The sequence below is a fragment of the Neopsephotus bourkii genome, unplaced genomic scaffold (genome assembly GCF_033783945.1).
Source record: "Neopsephotus bourkii isolate Nb327-2 ecotype Australia unplaced genomic scaffold, CSIRO-AGI_Nbou_v1 NB_272, whole genome shotgun sequence".
NCBI lineage: Eukaryota > Metazoa > Chordata > Aves > Psittaciformes > Psittacidae > Neopsephotus > Neopsephotus bourkii.
The window spans coordinates 21,837,214-21,855,157 of NW_026900781.1; the positions used below are offsets into that span (position 1 = coordinate 21,837,214).

The window sequence follows — 17,944 nt, forward strand, 5'->3', positions numbered from 1 at the left end:
AACACCCAAAACCCAAACAACAACAGCAACAAAAACTATTAGAAGAGCACTGTACATACTCAGTAGGTAGGGTAGCACATACTTTGCATGAAATACAGAAATTAAACACCATATCTATTACTACAGTGAAGGAATGGGACGAGCTTTCCGCAATTAAGTAAGTCTCTGGGCTTACTGATGGACAATGCCAGACTGCCAAAACCATTGTAAGGTATTAACATTTTGCCAGTTTATCCCAGCACAGCAGTAACAGCTCATTAGGTCTCTGCCACTGACAGCCAATGAATCAGCTTCTCACAAGTACCAGCTCTTAACTGCAGCATCTGCAACCTCTGTTTGCCACTGGATTACCCTCCCTCTGGAAGTGCCACCTCATCTGAGGTACTATTACTAGTCTTGCATGCAAGAATAGAAATACGCATCTCTCCTTTTGTTTAAGAGGACAACTGGAGTTAAACCAACTGCATTTATCATACTCCAAGACATCTGCATGGTAATAGAAGTAACAACTTATATTAGAACAAGGATAAACAGTATTCCAACTTAATCTCTGAAAGGCCCCATTACAATTTACACCATCTTGGAGAAAATAAGCAGAACAAGAAAGGGAAGCTAACAAAATAAGAAATTTCATTTTTAAGCACTCATTTTGAGTTGCCTCGAAGCCTGAAAAAGAAGACAAAGAACCAGCCTTTTTCCCTTAATAGCTATATATATTTTTTTTTGGGGGGGAAAGAAAGGGTATGTTCAAAGATGATAGCAGTAAAAAACGCAGCTTTAAAATTCTTAAAATTTAATTAAATAAACCTTAAGTAAAATTGTTCTCAAGTAAAATTAAATCTGTCGTCTTCTCCAGAATCTTCCCCCTTGTATTCCAGACATTCCATTTACAAAAGGAATTTATGTATTTTTAAATCAGTACTACAGTTATTTAAAAAATTCTTGTTTATCTTAAGAGTGGAGAACTGTATACAAGATAGTTGAATCTAACAGAAGAGTGAATTCTTTACCGAGTTCTGCCAGCATCTGAATGTCACGATTTTAAAACCATTTTGGAAGTGATCTGTGAGACAAATGCTTTCATCACTTAGAATTGCACAGTTCCTAAAATTCTGAATCATGTTTCTGCATGTGGGAGAGAAGTTTCAGACTTCTCCAGAACTCCAGGACCAAAGACCACCCAGACCCAGGAGCCAAAGCCAGACATAAATCCAGAACTATTAAAATTCTTGAACTAAATTAAGATTGCACAAACCAATAGGAATTCTATTTACAATAGGCATTTCTGATATAAATAAATAAATAAATAAATTGGGCAGACATTGCATACGAAACCTACCCTTGGAAAGTTAAGACACTCTGATTAGACACATCAAACATAGACATTCACAACAGAACACCCTAACACAATCAAGAAACTGTACAGCAAAACCTCATCAATAAATAAATACGAGGTTGAATCTCAGAGGTGAGCTACTACACAATGATGAAAATTGTGAAAGGAGCCTGACTTTGCCTTTTCCTCAGTGTACAATGTGCCCACAGTTTAAATGCTCAGAGCACAGCTGCACCACTAGGATCTAGTTTCTTCAGCTCCACACACAAAGATCATCCTGTTCCCAAAAAAAGAGCCTCGCTGCTCCTCAGTCTCACAGATAACACTGCCGGACTGCAATGAGCGGAATCATTACAACAGTGGTTCTTTGGACTTGCATTCAGTGTGCTGTTTCCTGTTCTTTGCTACCAGTGCTGCCAGCTGCCAGAGACACTTTAAATTGAATCAGTCAGAAATTGTATTTTGCAATGAATTGTGTGAACATCCTTAATTTGAGATTTCCAAGAATTCCTTTCAAAATACTGGGATGTTTCAATCAAAACAAAAAAACAACAACAACAAAAAAACCCCCATAAACAACCCAAAATCCCAACCAACAACCATCTCTAACAGAACATGCCAGCCACCTAATTAGCTGGCAAACCTGGGAAAAGTTATTTTCTGACAGACAGTAAAGAAATATTTTCAGCTGGGTGATTAATAACCTTCCCTTCTACATCTTGGGTAAAGCATTTTGTCAAGAGCAACTGACAGAAAGACACTGAAGCACTCAGGCTTTAATTAAGAATATTGGGAAATGATTCATTTATCCAGCTCCTCAGTCACACAAGTCCTTCCTGTCTCCAGCTTTGCAGAACATGCCCTAGCTGTTGCTTAAGCCTACAGTAAGAAAGAATATCAAAAAGCACGTGACATTGTAAACTCCCATCTTAGTCATTTGGCTATTATTTCCTTGAGCTTTTAACACTGTTCTGCACCATAGCCAAGGAACTGGAGCCTGTACACCACTCACAGGAATGAGGAGGCCTTTCAAAGAAATGATGAGATGCTCACTGTCCCTGCCCGTCTGTTATCTGGAAAAGCTTTGGGAAAATTCTGACTCGACACAGTCACCACTGCAGCATGCCAAATCAGCTTGAAGGATCCCAGCCACTGTCAGCAAAACCACAACAAACCAGCTTCAGATAATTCAAACATCTTTTGGATGAGTGTAAGGAATGTTGTTCCACATACATTCGCTACTTAGGGGGGGGAGGGGGGGTAAGAAATATGGCATGCCTCATCTCTACATTGGAGAAAACATGAAAAGTGTTCCAAGAGAGAAATACTTACTGTCCTAATGAGACATATTGAAGAAACACTCATTTTTTACATTAATTTTATTATCCAAGTTACCCTTCCTGTTTTTTCTTCATTTGAATTTTCTGATGTAGTCTCCTCAACCATATTTAAAACATTCTTTCCCTTCCCTTCACACTCCAAAGAAAAAAGGAATCGGCCTGCTGGCGTGAAAAAAAAAAAATCTGGTCAAAACAAGGTTTAATTCTCCAAACCAGTTGTAGCTGAACATACAGGAGGTGGGACTTTTCTTAAATATAGATCTCTTGGCTAATTATCTTAACTGGAAACATACCCAAAGACAAAAGGAAAGGGTAAGAATATATTCAGAAGTAGTGTTCAGAATATTCAATTATGGTCTTGATTTAAAATTCATTTCTTTTAAGTCACTTAAAAGGAAAATGAACCATTCTAGTAACCAAACTAGGTCATTAGAAATAAAAGAAATGCTTTTCAAAGTGGACATGTGCTCCCTGTAAGAAATACTGATTCTAAAGTTCCATACCTATGCATTTCAAAGAACTGCTTCTGCAAGCTGTGTGGGTTATATGCTGGCTGGTATTGCTGACCAAAGCGCTTTTCTTTTTCCCATTCTGCTAAATGCAAATTGTACAAACGCATGTTGGTTAGTTACAAAGGGTTACACTAAGACTGTTCCTCCTTTTGTCTGTGCTCAGTACTGCCTAACGTAAGTCATGTCCATGTAACAGACCAGGTTAAATTTTAGATTGGTAATAATGTTAACTTCCTGAAGCACATAAAAAGACCTAACCAGACTCGATATCCTAATATGCATGCCACTTGCCAACAACAATATAAGGTTAGTATTCTTAAAAACTTAAACTTTGCAAAAAAGTAATACTGTCTTTCAAAAGCTCACAATCTGACAAAACAATGCAATCTTCTTCTGCACTTCTGCCATTTAGAATGGCATTTTGCATCATAAAAATACTAAAATGCTCCTACATGAAAGATGAAACTGTCAAAATAGATTAAGCGTTTTTTCAAATAAAAATCATTACAGAAATGTAAACATTTATCAACACCCCAACAAATTCAATAACAGAGTAAGACTTGAGTTATTTCAAAACCAGCAAATGAAGGTAGTAGAATACTATTACTTGTAATAAGTTGCTCCAGTTCTGAAGGTTGTAATCTCAGCAAACTAACAGTGATGAAGTGAGCAAGCACTGGATCCCATAGCCTGGGCTTTCACTTAAGACCAATGCGGGCCTCATCTACACAGTTTTTTAACACTCGCAGGGACGGTGATTCCACCACTTCCCTGGGAAGCCTATTCCAATGCCTGATCACCCTCCCTGTGAATAAATTTTTCCCATTGAATATGCACCAAAACAGTAGCAAAACATTGCACTATGAAGCAGTTATTTGAAAACAAACTTGAGGTATCTAGTGCATCTGTCAAAAAGCTTCTGATAAAGCTGCATTAAAAGTGATGCAACATTTCTAGTATAGCAGGCATAACAGACTAATTTTTACCATAGGATTGAAGGAGAAGTGAAATTAAGTCAATGGGACTGCACTTTCAGCAGCTGCCTCATAAAAACTGAATTGGAGAAGTCAGCAGAATGCTAAATCCTGCTACTTCCATCTGCAAGCAGTGATGGTGACAGATGATGTGATGTAATGTGATGATGTCCTGAAAGGTGCACAAGAACATTGGCTCTAGCCTGCTCCTTGACAATTTTCTCCTCTCCACTAAACATGAAACACATAAATACTCCTCCCCCTAACCAAGTTTAAGAATACAAGCTGCAACAGCATAAGTGGCAGAAAACTAGAGAGTTGGAAAAAGAACAGAAGACCTTATGGACTCTGTCAATATTACACAATCCTGTGACAGAAGGAAAACGCATCAGGTAAAATTACCCAGATAGTCCTCGGAAATGGACATCCATCCCAGCTGCAGAAAAGAAATACACCAATAGCTCATTGTCTTCTGTCATGGGCAAGGCAGTTACCACATAGCTATGACAACCCTATGTCTCTAGGAGTTCTCTCCTGTCCAAATAGGCATCCCTAGCTCCATTCTCCCTGTCCATCATCACACTGACAAGCTACTTATGCACTGAAATGGAAGAGAAATTATTTGGGTGGCTCTTAGATGCTCTTTGGAGTACCAGCTCTGAAGATTTATTTAATTCAAACCAAAATATAGGTAACAAAGACACCCTCAACAAGTAATTCTGAAAACACTGAAACAACTTTTCCCGGTTTGTCGCACCTGAAGAGGGACAGTTAAGGAAAATACACACTGCTCCATGATGTTTTTCTTCAGTTGAAACACATGAGCAACATTTGCAGGATATTAATTTAGTTTGTATTCTGTTCTACCTCAATGCCTTGGTTAGAAAAAGAAAGTGCTGTCAGAGGAAGGCTAATTGCAAGCAAAATAACAGCTCTCTTGGGAAATCTAAAGCCATCAGAATTGCTGGTTTATATCCACCTTCTACCTCCCAAAGATCAGCTGTGCAAATACATCTGTTCTGAAGCAGATACATTTTACACACTGATTTCCGTTCCAACTGCGATATACAAGAGAAATATATTTGGCAGCTGTCTGGGACCAAAAGTACATTCGAGCCAGCACTATAAAATTTCTTCTTATTGTCAACTGTAATACTAAGCTCCCACGCAGGACAAAAAGCTTTCATTACCTATGTACAAAAATTCCAGAGATGAATTAAACACATACGTATGCCCACAGATAGACTCAGCATGGGAAATACAGACATACCTGTCAGGTCTTCCTGGGCTAGGTTATGATAGAAGAACAGTGCAGGAGTTAAAGGCAGGTTTACGCATAAATCAATCCTATAAAACACCCGTAAACTTGGCTTAGAAAGAACTCTTGCAGAAATTCAAATAGAGAGATTCACTGAATCTCCTTATCTAGTTTAGGACTGCACAATGCCAAGGAAGCAATTCATACAGACTTTACTGTTTATTCAATACTGAATTAGAATTTGGCTACTAACTCTGACCATCTGATGTAGTTTGGCTATAAAGCTCAATGCAAAGATTATGATCCCACAGACCACAGTCAATTGCTGACATTTGATTTAAGTTTACTTATGCTCAAACCACATTTTTAACTGTAAACTCAAGTAAAACCTCAAGGTGGGAAAGTCAGGATAGAGAATTCTTGTTTTACTTTATATTGAAGCTATTTTATTTACCTGGACTAAAGCATGAGAATACGTTTGAAAAACTACACACACAACTCTTAAATTCAACCTATCTTTGCTGCTATTAGAACTAGCAATGCTTTTTGGCAAAATATTTGTGATTATATGGAAACTTATGATTTATTAGGCTCTCAGAACAACTGATAATGGTTAAGGTAAACTTCAGCTAATAAAATGCGTGCACCTCTGTTCAAGCTCAAATCTGCCTGATAAATAAGTTGAACTGACACTGTAGCACGGCTTTTACAATTTTTCGCTGATTTAGATGAGCAGAGTGTGAAACCCAACTGACTGCTCAGCTTTGCCTCCCATGAGCTCCTCATAAAGCTTACTATCAGCTGGTTATCTGGATGGGAAGCCTGTTATTTGGAAATTTTATGAGGAGGTGATTGATTCATCAAGAAACAGAATTTTTAGCTAAACATTTAATAACTTGTACAACTGCAACATATTCCTCAATATCACCTTCTGCATGTGTGTGTCCAGCTGTGTTGCACAAGCAGTTCCCTTTCTCTGTGGTGCCCTGGAAATGACAGTCCCCACCATTTGCCACGTGGCCCCAAGGCAACTAGGAAAAGCAAGTACCCTACCTACTCATTGTTAGGAGTTACTTTCCCTGCTGGCCTGGACTATAACTCATTTCCTGCAGCTGCAAACGCTGTCAGACAGTCCCACAGGCACTTTGGCTCTGAGCCATGGGTGGGGATCCTTTTTCCTTACACATGGCCCATGCTTTACTTGCTTGCAATCTTGAAACAGCAAATCCTCCCCTTTTACAGCCTCCCTCTGTTTGTAAAAAAACAATTGCTACCCAACTCATTCTTCCATTACAAACAGGGAGCCCTTCTTCAATTATTCAAAGTGGACTTCCATTTTACTTGATCAAATTCCGCTGCTGTTGCTATCCTCTTCCTAAGTAAAAGTATTTGGACTTAACATGGGAACACTCAATTTCTCAATCATAACTTTCAAAGCTCTTGATCACACACAAGACATTTTAGTTTTACTCTCCTCCACTTCCCCTTACATCTAAAAACAATACCCTGAATAGAAGGTCTCCAGTTGGGCAAGAACAAGTTTACTTAATGTAACAAATTCAAGACTCTCTTTCATCCTATTCTGTGGCCTCAACTATAAAATATTTGTCTTTTCTGAAAAAAGATCTCTAGATCACCCCTGCAATTTCTCTTTTCCTTAATTCCTGAACAGAAGGTCAAAAAGAGCTCTGACACCTGTGATACCTGCCCTGTACCACTCCTTCCCATCTTGCAGGTATAGAGAAGGGCTTGCTACACAGCTCTTTAAACAAATTTGTAAATCCTTGTCTTGGAAAATGTCAGCCATGATATCCTCCTTATTACGGGAGATCCTTGAGAGATACTGCAGTTGGGAGAAAAAAGTACTGCTGAAAGAACATTTTTCTGTTTATGGCACCAGTTAGGACAATATCCTGAGAGTGAAATCAGAAGCCAGTATTCAGTACTGAAGTGGTGTGTGGTATGTCACCATGTTAGTAAGCCATCATTTACCTTTCAGATCTGAATAGACCTACACAAGATAACTGGATTATAAGAATGTATGAAACAAGCAGACACAGAACTGTAGAACTGTTTAGGTTAGAAGACTTTCAAGATCGAGCCCAATGTTAATCCAGCACTGCCAAGTCCATCCCTAAACCTACACACCACAACTACACATCATCTAAGTACCTCCAGGGATGGTGATTCCACTCCTTCCCCGGGCAGCCTGTTCCAATGTTTGACAACCCTTTCTGTGAAGACTTTTTTTTCATATTCAGTCTAAACCTTCCCCAGTGCAATTTGAGGCTGTTTCCTCTTGTCCCGTCACTTGTTAGTTGGGAGACCGACCTACAACATCCTTTCAGGTAGCTGTAGAGAGCAATAAGGACCCCCTGAGCCTTCTCCTCTCCAGACTAAACACCCCCAGTTCCCTCAGCTCTAGGCCCTTCACAGCATTGCTGCCACTGCGTGTCATAAAATTTTAACAACTTTAACTATTCAAATTTAATTATTCGGTAAATGAAAGTTCCCAGTGGCAAAGTTTTGAACCAAACAGATAGGAACACGAATTACCAGCTAGCCGTGGTCCCAAAACCCTCATGAGCAAAGGCTTGTTGTAGCCTTTGTAGCTCTCCAAACAGCAGCATCTACAGAAGGGATATGATGGACTACCACAAATTCTTCAGACTTCAGAAATACTCGAAGTCAGATACGACAGTGAACTTACAGTCTCAACCAGCAAGACATTCATAAACAATTTAAAATACCTGCCAATTTTTCTGAGCTTACAAGTTTAATTTCATTATACTGAATCCTGTCCCCTGCCCTATATTTATCCAAAGCTCTGCGGCTGCATAAATGCCCTGCAATCAAAGGCTAGAGAACTGCACATAGCAAAAAGATGTACTGCTGAATGAAAAGAAACCCTTGTTAAGAGAAGGAAAAGTACCAAAAAACCCAACAGGAACATTCTTTCTCCCCCACACCCAACAACATGCGGGGACTCATTGCAAAAAAAAAAAAGTTGCCTTATGTATTACTTGTGAAAAACATGTTCTTCCAAAGCTAGTAATTTATTTTTTTGTAGTGCACCAACTGTTATTCAACCTCTTCACTACCCACTTGTTTGTCTTTTTTCCCATTATAAAAGGGATTCGGATTTTTTTAAATGTACTCATCTCTAAACTGCCATCAAATTGATTAAATTGACCCAAATAATGTACAAAATTAGATCTGATATCAAGCAGAGCAAGCAAAAGGTCTGGAACATGAAATCAACCCTTCTCCTAAATGACTATCCACTAGTGAATATCTTTTTTCTGTGTAATGCTTTCCCCATCCTCTTAGCAAAATACTTGTCACGTTTACTACAATAAAATTTTAGAGATTGAAGACAGTGTAAACAATATCTTTTTTTAACCACTGATACTGGTTAGGTATTTAAAGTAATACACACTCTTAGAGGACAAGTAATACACTTACAGGCAAGTGATGAGGGTCATTTTCTGGGGCTGTCTTCTAACATTAGAATAAAATGACATTACCTTTCATGGTTCACAGAGAATATGCGGACAGATGAGGAATGACCAAGACGAGCTGTCAGAAGTAGGCTCCACTGAACATACTTTCTGCTTTAATAATCTTTCTTGTTACCCTACTTTGGATGATAATTTTAGATTAAAGGCATTAAATATCCCCCAACACTTCTGTACTCAGTGATGAGATGTGGTTTTACACAACTTAAGAACCAGCTATAAATTAGAAGAGGTCTGTGATTTCAAAACTTTGAACGTCACAATCTGATATGCTGTGGCTTTGCAACCTGTACTGGCAAAACAGCAAATGGTACTGACGAACACTGTTGGAAAGATGAAATTTGTAGGGTCCAGATATACGAAGAGGAGGGCAAAACTCTGCTTCCCCAAGCCATTTGTACAGGCTAAACACTCAGCATCCAAACAGCCACGCAGAACTACTTCTGATGGCGATCATCTCCCTTTTTCCTTTGGAATTACATAAAGCCTTTCTCCCTGAGCCTCTCACAACAGCTTGAGATGTCAGATACGTGGAGATTCCAGACTTGTGTCTACTGCATGTGGCTTAGCCCATGAACTATATAGAATTAGCTCACACTGTGAGCCTCACATATGACATACATTTTTAGACTTACAAACTATAGAGAGCAATATCCTAATTAGTTGAATCATTAAAAAACTCCGCAAGTTTCACTGAACTATGGCCAAAAAAAGGGGAAAAAAAAAAAAAGGAAAAAAATCTGTATTAAAAAGTTGAGTTGCAGGATCAAGCACTAGAAATCTAGGAAAAACAACAGTTAAAAAATGTCCACTCAAGCACATGGTCTGCCTTAAATTATGTAAGTCATTAACATGTTCTTTGTTATGGGGGTTGTGTTCTGTTTTATTTTTTTAGGAATTCATACCTCAATCAAGGATCACAATGAACAATTCTGAGAAGATCTAATTATTTTTCCATTCTTCTGATTAGCATATTCCCCAATGCCTTAAAGATCTTTAATCAAATGCAGCACTTGAGAATGAATAATTGCTTTGTGGGATTGTCTGAGGTACTTTTCACTATGGGGGGGGAAATAAAATCAGAGCACTCCACTAATTTTGCTTAATTTTTGTAGTCCCTCTGTGAAATGAACATTATCAACCTCATTCAAGCAATAGGAAGTTGACGTAAAGACTGAAGTCAAACGTATCCAGTGGTTTCAAGTACCCTGTCTAAAGTTCGCCAGGGTTTTTTTCACTTCCATCCACCCCAGATTACTTAAAATTATATAATACTCTGCATGTTCACGACAGTTCACAGTGACTTCAGTCACAGGCATGAAAACTTTACAGATCAAACATCCAGCTCCTGAAGTCTGACACCCAGTAATGTGGGAATAAACTATTACCAGCTGCTTATCAGCTGGGGTTTAGACAGCATGCCATTACATCCCACAGGAAGCCTGTGGCAGAAGCAGGGACAGAAGTCACTGCTAAGGCTGCACTCAACCCTGCAAATCACAATCCTTCTAGTAATGGCCTTCTCTTCTTCAGTCTCCATGATTAATGTAATTAATTAATGCTCTTTATTTCAAAGCAACATGTCAAAGAGAAACAAAGCAACTTTACAATGCTCTGCCCCATTTTTTCACAAACACACACTAATGGAAAAAAAGAATACAGGTTTTGTCCACTGGTTTGATTAATAGAAGTAACCTCTGAAAGACAAAACCAGCTCTGTGTGTCCTTTAGGAGTCTGACAGGCTCAGTAATCTTCATACAACATATATTATCCACTACAATCTGCCTCTCCTAACAAAATTCTCTGCATTCAAAGGCAAAGTCCCATAGCTCCAAAGGAAATTAGATTTATCAATTTTGTGCTTTTAAAAAAAATGTAATTCCTCTTGACATTTCCATGATTTCACCCCTAGCCAAAGGAAGAAATGTTTCAGTGATACCCAACTATGTTTTCCAATTTTATCATCAGAACTGAAAACTTTTGCTATCCAAATTGTTATAGGACACAAGAGGATGAAAAGTATTCCAATTATACAGCTCAATCTTTCAGACTCCCCCTCAGTCACCCTGCATTCAGGAAGTTCCTGCTGTGCATACTCCTAATGTAAGAAACACAACCACTCTCCTCTTTTAGCCAAGCATATTTACACAGTGTCTGGAAAAAAATGGGGAAAATTGTCATGTGATAGCTGGGATGGGCTGAAATATTGAAAAAATTGTGGTTATATTTATGAAAAACTCTCCAAAACCAGTAGTTTGAGTTTTGGAGACCAAATTTTCCCAAACATCACTTTCCTGTTAATCTTGTTACTCACAATAACCAACTTTTCTAAATGCATCTTTTCCTCCAGCTTGTGATTAAACACCTCCTGATGAATTGTTTTTCTGGTGTTTCTTTTTAATTCATAGTGCTCTCTGTTCACAGGCTGCAAACTCAAGTAGTTTCAAGTGAAGCAAGGAAGCATTTTCTCTAATAACAGAGATCCAGAGGACTGCAGCGCACCAAAACCTTAAAAACTTAAAAAAAAATTATCAGATTTTTCTTTCACCCTTCAGGGGTACATTCTTTCACACATCTGAAAAAACAAAGTAAGATTTCAGAGCTGCTCTGGGAAAAAGGGATGTTTGTGCCACTGCTACTCTGGAAAACTCAGTTAAGTAAAATACATAGGTGCAAATAGCCAATTCCTGTGCTGGGGCAAACAGATGTGTACATTTCCCTTTTCCGTCTCTGAGCTTGAGTTGTCATGATTTCTTACTGCAGGATTTTCAGGAACCACTGATAATGCATGCTGGAGATTTTCTTCCCTCCCCTTTTCAGCACACGACAGATACAGATCTTCCTATCACTGCAACTTGATCTAACAATATATATAACTCTCTTCACCAAGACATGATTTGCTTATGTCTCTTCCCCATCTTCAGCCACATTTTCACTTAACACTGAGAATTGCCAATTGCTTAGTTTGGAATAGACAGTGTGGCTGCAAGTCACTAAAGGCGTTGCTTTTTAAAGAATTAAAAACTAGAAACCAAAACAGTGTAAGAATACCAAAGTTCCCATCTGCGCAGTACTCCCCATTACCCCAAACTTGTGTTGCTGACTACTAGACTTCATTCATTTCCATCATTTCTTACCTTTGTGGTTAAAAATCCCCTCCATCTCCATACTACTGCGAGAGTGAGCGATGCAGAGGGACCCACAGGGGACCAGGCCTTCTGCAGCTGGGGACCGATCCGTGGTTCGAACCAGACACCAGTCGGGCTTGTCATGGGGCCTCTCCAGGACCTCCACTGTCTGCCCACGGCGGATTGTCAGCTCATTACTGTTGCAGGCGGTGAAGTCGTGGATTACCACCGTCAGCTCGCACCCACCAGACAACTGTGAGGAGAAAAACAAGGGGGAGAAGCCAGATGAATGCTCGTTATCGAACCATCCGTCACACACTGTTACCTATTTAGGATTCCTGGCAGGAGTCATATTTTGGATGAGATGGCAAGCTCCTGGGACTTTCCACATCAAGAACAGACCATTTCAAAATCAGGCAGTTCAGGCATTTTAGAACTGATTTCTAACTCTGCTTGTCTCTGCCTATGCTCAAAGCACACCGGTCGTGCCAGTGCTGGGCGGAGGATTTAAGCAGTTTTTCTTGCTAGACTGCTCCTTACCCTGAAAGCTGAAGTAGCAGTTGCTTCAGAATATATTTTCTGGGTGATAACAGGCACCAAAAGCTCAATATTACTTAAATACAGTCACTCATGAGCTTTGTTATCTTGAAAATTCAAGGCAGAAAGAGGGTCCTTTTTTGAATGAGCTTACATACTGCCCACCTCACTCACAGTTTATGCATGCAGGTCACAAAATCATTGAGGACACACCATACAAAATCAGTATGAGGTTCTTCATATAAGATGCCCAAATACTTAACTATTTGCTAGAAAATACACACAGGCTCACAACTTTCACATTTTTACTGATTCTCCAAATGAAAACACACCAACTTGAATTTAAAGCATGCAAGCTCAGGGTTTTTCCTCCTCCTCTTCAAAACACTTCATTAGAATTACTTTGCCTAAGCTTCAGTTTCCCTCTTTGATTGTTTCATCTGCTTTGACATGAAATGAAAATTACTATCAGAACTTTGCAAAGTTCTCAAGATTGCTCAGCACCAGAAGTCCCATACAACTTAAGCAAACAGCCTGGGAATTCTTTCTCCTTCCGTACAGCAATGGTGTTCCAGGCTACTTCAGCTTTTTTGCACATGAATATTTCTATAGCTCAGGCTGCTTCATTGCAACATTCATATCAGATGTCAGCTAGTATGCAACTTCTATGAATTCAGTCATTTTGGACCAAGCCAGTAAACTCCAATTTAGTGAGGTTATCTTGCAATGATCGACACAGACAAAGGAAGACAAATATGCTGTGAGTTCCAACTACAGCAAATATAAAAGCATGTGCTACACCAAGATACTGAACGGTTCCTGCCACATTATTTTTGACTATTACATTTAGGCTCTTACATTGCTGGCAGCTACATCCCATGAGTGTTAGGAAAAGGAGATAAGAGACTGCAATGTTACTTATTTACTGGTTTCATTACAAGCCTGGAACTGAAGCACCAGATAGGAACTTTTCTAGGATAACACTATTTGTTATCAAGCAAGAATTTTAAAGCAAATGCCAAAACCAGCAAACCCCCAGTAAGACTCAAAGGCTGATTCCAAACTTCTCTTCCTCAAGCCTGCAACAAACGACAGGACATAACTCCTAGCAGATGGTCTGCAGTTACTCCAGAGCTTTCCCATGGTATCTGCCTGCTAATCTTACTGGCTACCCTTGCTTGTGTCTAAATACGAAGAAGAAAAATTTTCATTGGGGAATGCAAGCGCCAAGAAAGGCAGAAAACCCTCATACATCCACTGTCTAAGGAAGATAAATCAGGGGCACTCAGGTCCAAGCTAAATATTAATCACAATTCTGCTACTACATCTCTCCAGACTTCCCAAATACCCAAATTACTGGGGAATGTTTGTACATCTCCAAAACATGCTAGTTTCTCTTATTAAAAAATTTCCTGTTCCCTTACACTCTTTCCCCATATTAGATTAGTTTTTAGTCCATGCAAAACTATGACAAAGGAGAAAAAGTAAAAAGCCTTCCCTTGTTTTCTGGTATTGATTTATGTTACAGCTTTCTTCAGACAAACCCAGAAACAATTGAAACCATCTGTATGCCTGATGGGGACTAACAAAAAAGCTGATAAAGTATGACTTCACAAGGTGCCCAATGCAGACCAAATTTTTCCCTGGAGAGTCCATATCCCAATCAGTGCAAGCACCAAGACTGTTAAACCACAACACAAGCTGATACTTTCCAGAAACTGCATGTAGTCTTTGTATTTTCTCCTAAATACCTAACAGGAGCATAGCTTTGGTGCCCTGCTTGTTTTTCTGACCCTTCACTTCCTACAAAGAGAGATTAAAATACACTTTGTGACCAGTGCAATGGCTGTGTGTTTCTGGCTTTAATATCGATATTCCTTCTTCGCCTTCCCCTAATAAAAAAAATTCTCAGATTTTATGTTCCCTGAGTATTTTATATAGTATTAATCTACAGGAAAAAGCAAACAAAGGCTGTAAGTGGCTATGTCAGAAGCTATTAAAGTACAAAAAAAATCTTAGTCTTTCAGACTGTGTGGGAATCAGATATCCTAGCTGGTCAGTATTCCACTGAAATTCAATATTCACACGTCAGTATAGTGTGTAACACACATTCTGCATGCAGTTGTTACACACCAACCTCAAACATGCACTGCTGCTGTTACATGCAACTTGGGGTGTGATTTCTCTGCTCCTGCATACTGCAAATGGTGATGTAGATGTGCATTGGGTAGAGAACGCCATTATGGAGAACTGCCCGAAACAGCATTTGCCAGTTTTCCCCTCCTTTGGGATAACTACCATTCTTTCTCCCTGCAACAGCAATGGTTAGGAAGTGCTGCTTTCCACTTTGTTTCATTGCTGATTTTCTCTCCATAACACACTTTCTGAATGCAGTTTCATCTTTCACACTGATTAAATGCAGTTGGACAGCAAGGAGTGTCTCTGATTAAGCACATTGCTCAACAGCTGTTGTTGGACAGCTTTGGCAAGGCTCTCTAGGCTAGCTGGAGGGAAGAGCAAGAGGCACAGCAGAACTGGGAGAATGATTTGCACTGAAGAGAAAAGAATTTCAAACCATCTAAATCCAAATTTAGGCCGAACAAGGGCTTTATATACTTTATCCATCCTTCTCAAGAAACCCTTTATGTAAACTGAATTAATCATGCATGATAAAAATAAATGAGGCTATGTCTGAAACATGGAAACTGTAGAGACAGAGACAAGATGAGAAACAAAAGCCAGACAGAAATAGAACCACAGATTAAAAAAGGTGCAAGGTTTAATTAAACAGCTTATCATGGGACATGGTGTCTTGCTGTTGCTAAATAAATGTTAACCATCTATGTTCATCTCTCTTGGGCCTGTTAATCACTGTCGGTTGTAGAGAGAGAAAATAAAACCGTAATACACTCACTGGCTGAACAGATTCTTAGTGTAGGCTTGCTGAAGTCAGAGACAACACACCAAGAGCTCACCTGCCAGCAGTATCTAGGAGCATCACCACTGACAAGAGTTTTGCTACTTAGAACAGCCTTTACATCAGGCTGTTAACCTCCTCTCAGAACTGCAAATTAAATTTACTATCCCATGGCTATTTTACATCAAGTAGAAGCAAAAGGAAAGATAGCAACTAATAAGATTTCTCAATTATTTCAAGTATGAAAATCTTTAATCCCCTTTTAAAATGGAAACGAGTGCACTATGCAAGAAAAGAAATGGGAGACACACAGAAGTAATGTCTCAAATAAAGTGTATTTTGCTTTGACGAGGTAGCTGCCCAAGACTTGGTTTCTGACTCTGAAAAGAGGCGTTAACTCAGAGCAATGTCTGTTTTTTTTTTTAACCAGCATTTCTTTCTACTGATGAGAACCTTTTCAGCTGGCTGAACTAAATACTTGGTTGTCTCCTGCTGCTTCAGTCCTTTTTCCTTTTTCCAGAGGACTACACACAAGCTTAAAGCAGCATGAGAATGAAATACAACTTCACATAGACAGCAGTACAAAGTGTTACCAGCTGGGCAACAAAAGACAATTTCTCAAAACTAATATATTGCTCCACTGACCACCCACAGCAGCTAGCATGATTTCTGCTACTTAAGGTAACAACCTATAACAGCTCTTCTTCTAAAAGTCTCTTGTCTTTTCAGCTACCAAAATAGTAGTTTAGATTGTTTCATGTTTCTACCAGGTCACTTAATACAAGCCATGTAAAAATCTATCAAACCTATACTGTGCCCTTCAGCCTCCCTATGTGCTATGCATTGGATCATGTTAAAAAGACAATGCTAAAATCAGAGCTAGCTCTGAGGTTAGGAACTGCTGAAAGGTGGAAAGGGTCAATCATCTGTTTTATTTGTTAGCCACCTCAAATACTGGCTACATAGCTATAGAAGTTGAATGGAAGGAATGCTGTAAAAAGTGATGGGCAAAATATTTATTGAGAAGGGTACAATAACAGCACTTAGAAAACTGAGATGCTTTGATAGGCTAGAAATCTCCCTGTCAGAAAATTTTCTATTTCACTCTGTACTCCATTATACCTTACAATACTTCATGATGGGTCAGTGCTATAGATGTATTTAGCGTATCTCACAATATGAAGACATACCCCTGATATTAAAAATAGGCTGGAAAGGGATCTAAAGTTACCTAGTCCAATTCTTTCTCTTCTGCTAGAGCACGATCAACTGCATCTATGTGACCCACCATTAATATTTACTCAAACTATTCTCAAAGATCTCTAGCTATAGAGATTCCCCAGACTTCACAATTGCTCCGCTCACAGATTTCACATTTTCATACCCATAAAGAAAATAAATTATTGCAAACTTTTAATAAGAAGAAAACCTTTGATCTCATCTCACCCACTGAAAGACTGTTCTGTAACTGTGTAGTAGCTTTTTACACACTTGAAGACCTGCCTTTTTCTTCAGAATCATTAGTCCCAACTCTTTATCTTGCCTTAGAAGCTATGTTTCCCCTGTAACACTTTCCATGGACCACTAATTTGCTAAAATTCTGTACTCAAAACTGGATGTAGTATCTAACACAGGCCTCACAAGTGCTGAGTAAAGAATGAGGACTTTGTATCCTGCAGCTCAGCAGCCTACTTCTGCAAGCCAATGTAGGGCTGCTACTCCCTCAACCTCCTGTAACTGCACCACATTTAAAGTAATAAACAGCTTGTGAGCCTCTTTATCATCCAGACTGTCTTCTCAAAAGCTGTTCAATACTCTTACCGTTTTCATTACTATTTAACTATTTCCACCTATTCATACAAGCTCAAACACGTTCCTTTTTAAATAGCATGATATTTTGCCAATTAATTTCTCCCATTTGCCAAGATGATTTTGAATTCTAATCCCACTTTCCAATATAATTTTCAGATGACACAAAGCTGGGAAGGATGTCAGCTTCATAAACATATGGTCTATTGCATCATCCCAGTCATTTCTGAAAGGCAACGTGTAACAGTGTAGCCAAGAATCAGAAATTACAATTCTAACCCCAAAAGCCAGGGTGGGGAGGAAAAAAAGCTAATTGTGAAGCTATTCTCTGATCTCAGATATATATTGATTATGTCAGAAAACAGGATGCAAGAAGCTCAGCTGAACAATACTCAACCACTTCCTACCAAGGCTAAGGATTTTTAGCTCTTTCATGGTGTTTCTCTGAAAGTATGAGAAAGAGCATTGAGTTGTAGATAAAGGATTTCACTCTTGATCTTCTCCGTCCGTAACAGCGTAGCACTACTAAACAAAACATTTATTTTAAAAGAATCAGTTGAGAAAATAAAAGAATGGTTTTACTTGGCTGTTGATTATTATGACATGTTTGGTAT

At 38.9% G+C, this 17,944-nt stretch overlaps 1 protein-coding gene across 3 annotated transcripts in view; it reads right to left on the minus strand.

The window, feature by feature from the left end:
• The window catches only part of TRIO (trio Rho guanine nucleotide exchange factor), a 241,115-nt gene that overhangs the window by 51,318 nt on the left and 171,853 nt on the right, over positions 1 to 17,944 (minus strand). For 2 of the 3 annotated variants that reach the window (XM_061346723.1, XM_061346724.1), the window contains exon 34: positions 12,077 to 12,320. In XM_061346723.1, the coding sequence (XP_061202707.1) occupies positions 12,077 to 12,320 (244 nt within the window). Of the gene's footprint in view, positions 1 to 2,656; positions 2,839 to 12,076; positions 12,321 to 17,944 lie in introns of those variants that run through there. The other variant, XM_061346725.1, reaches the window with a different exon arrangement.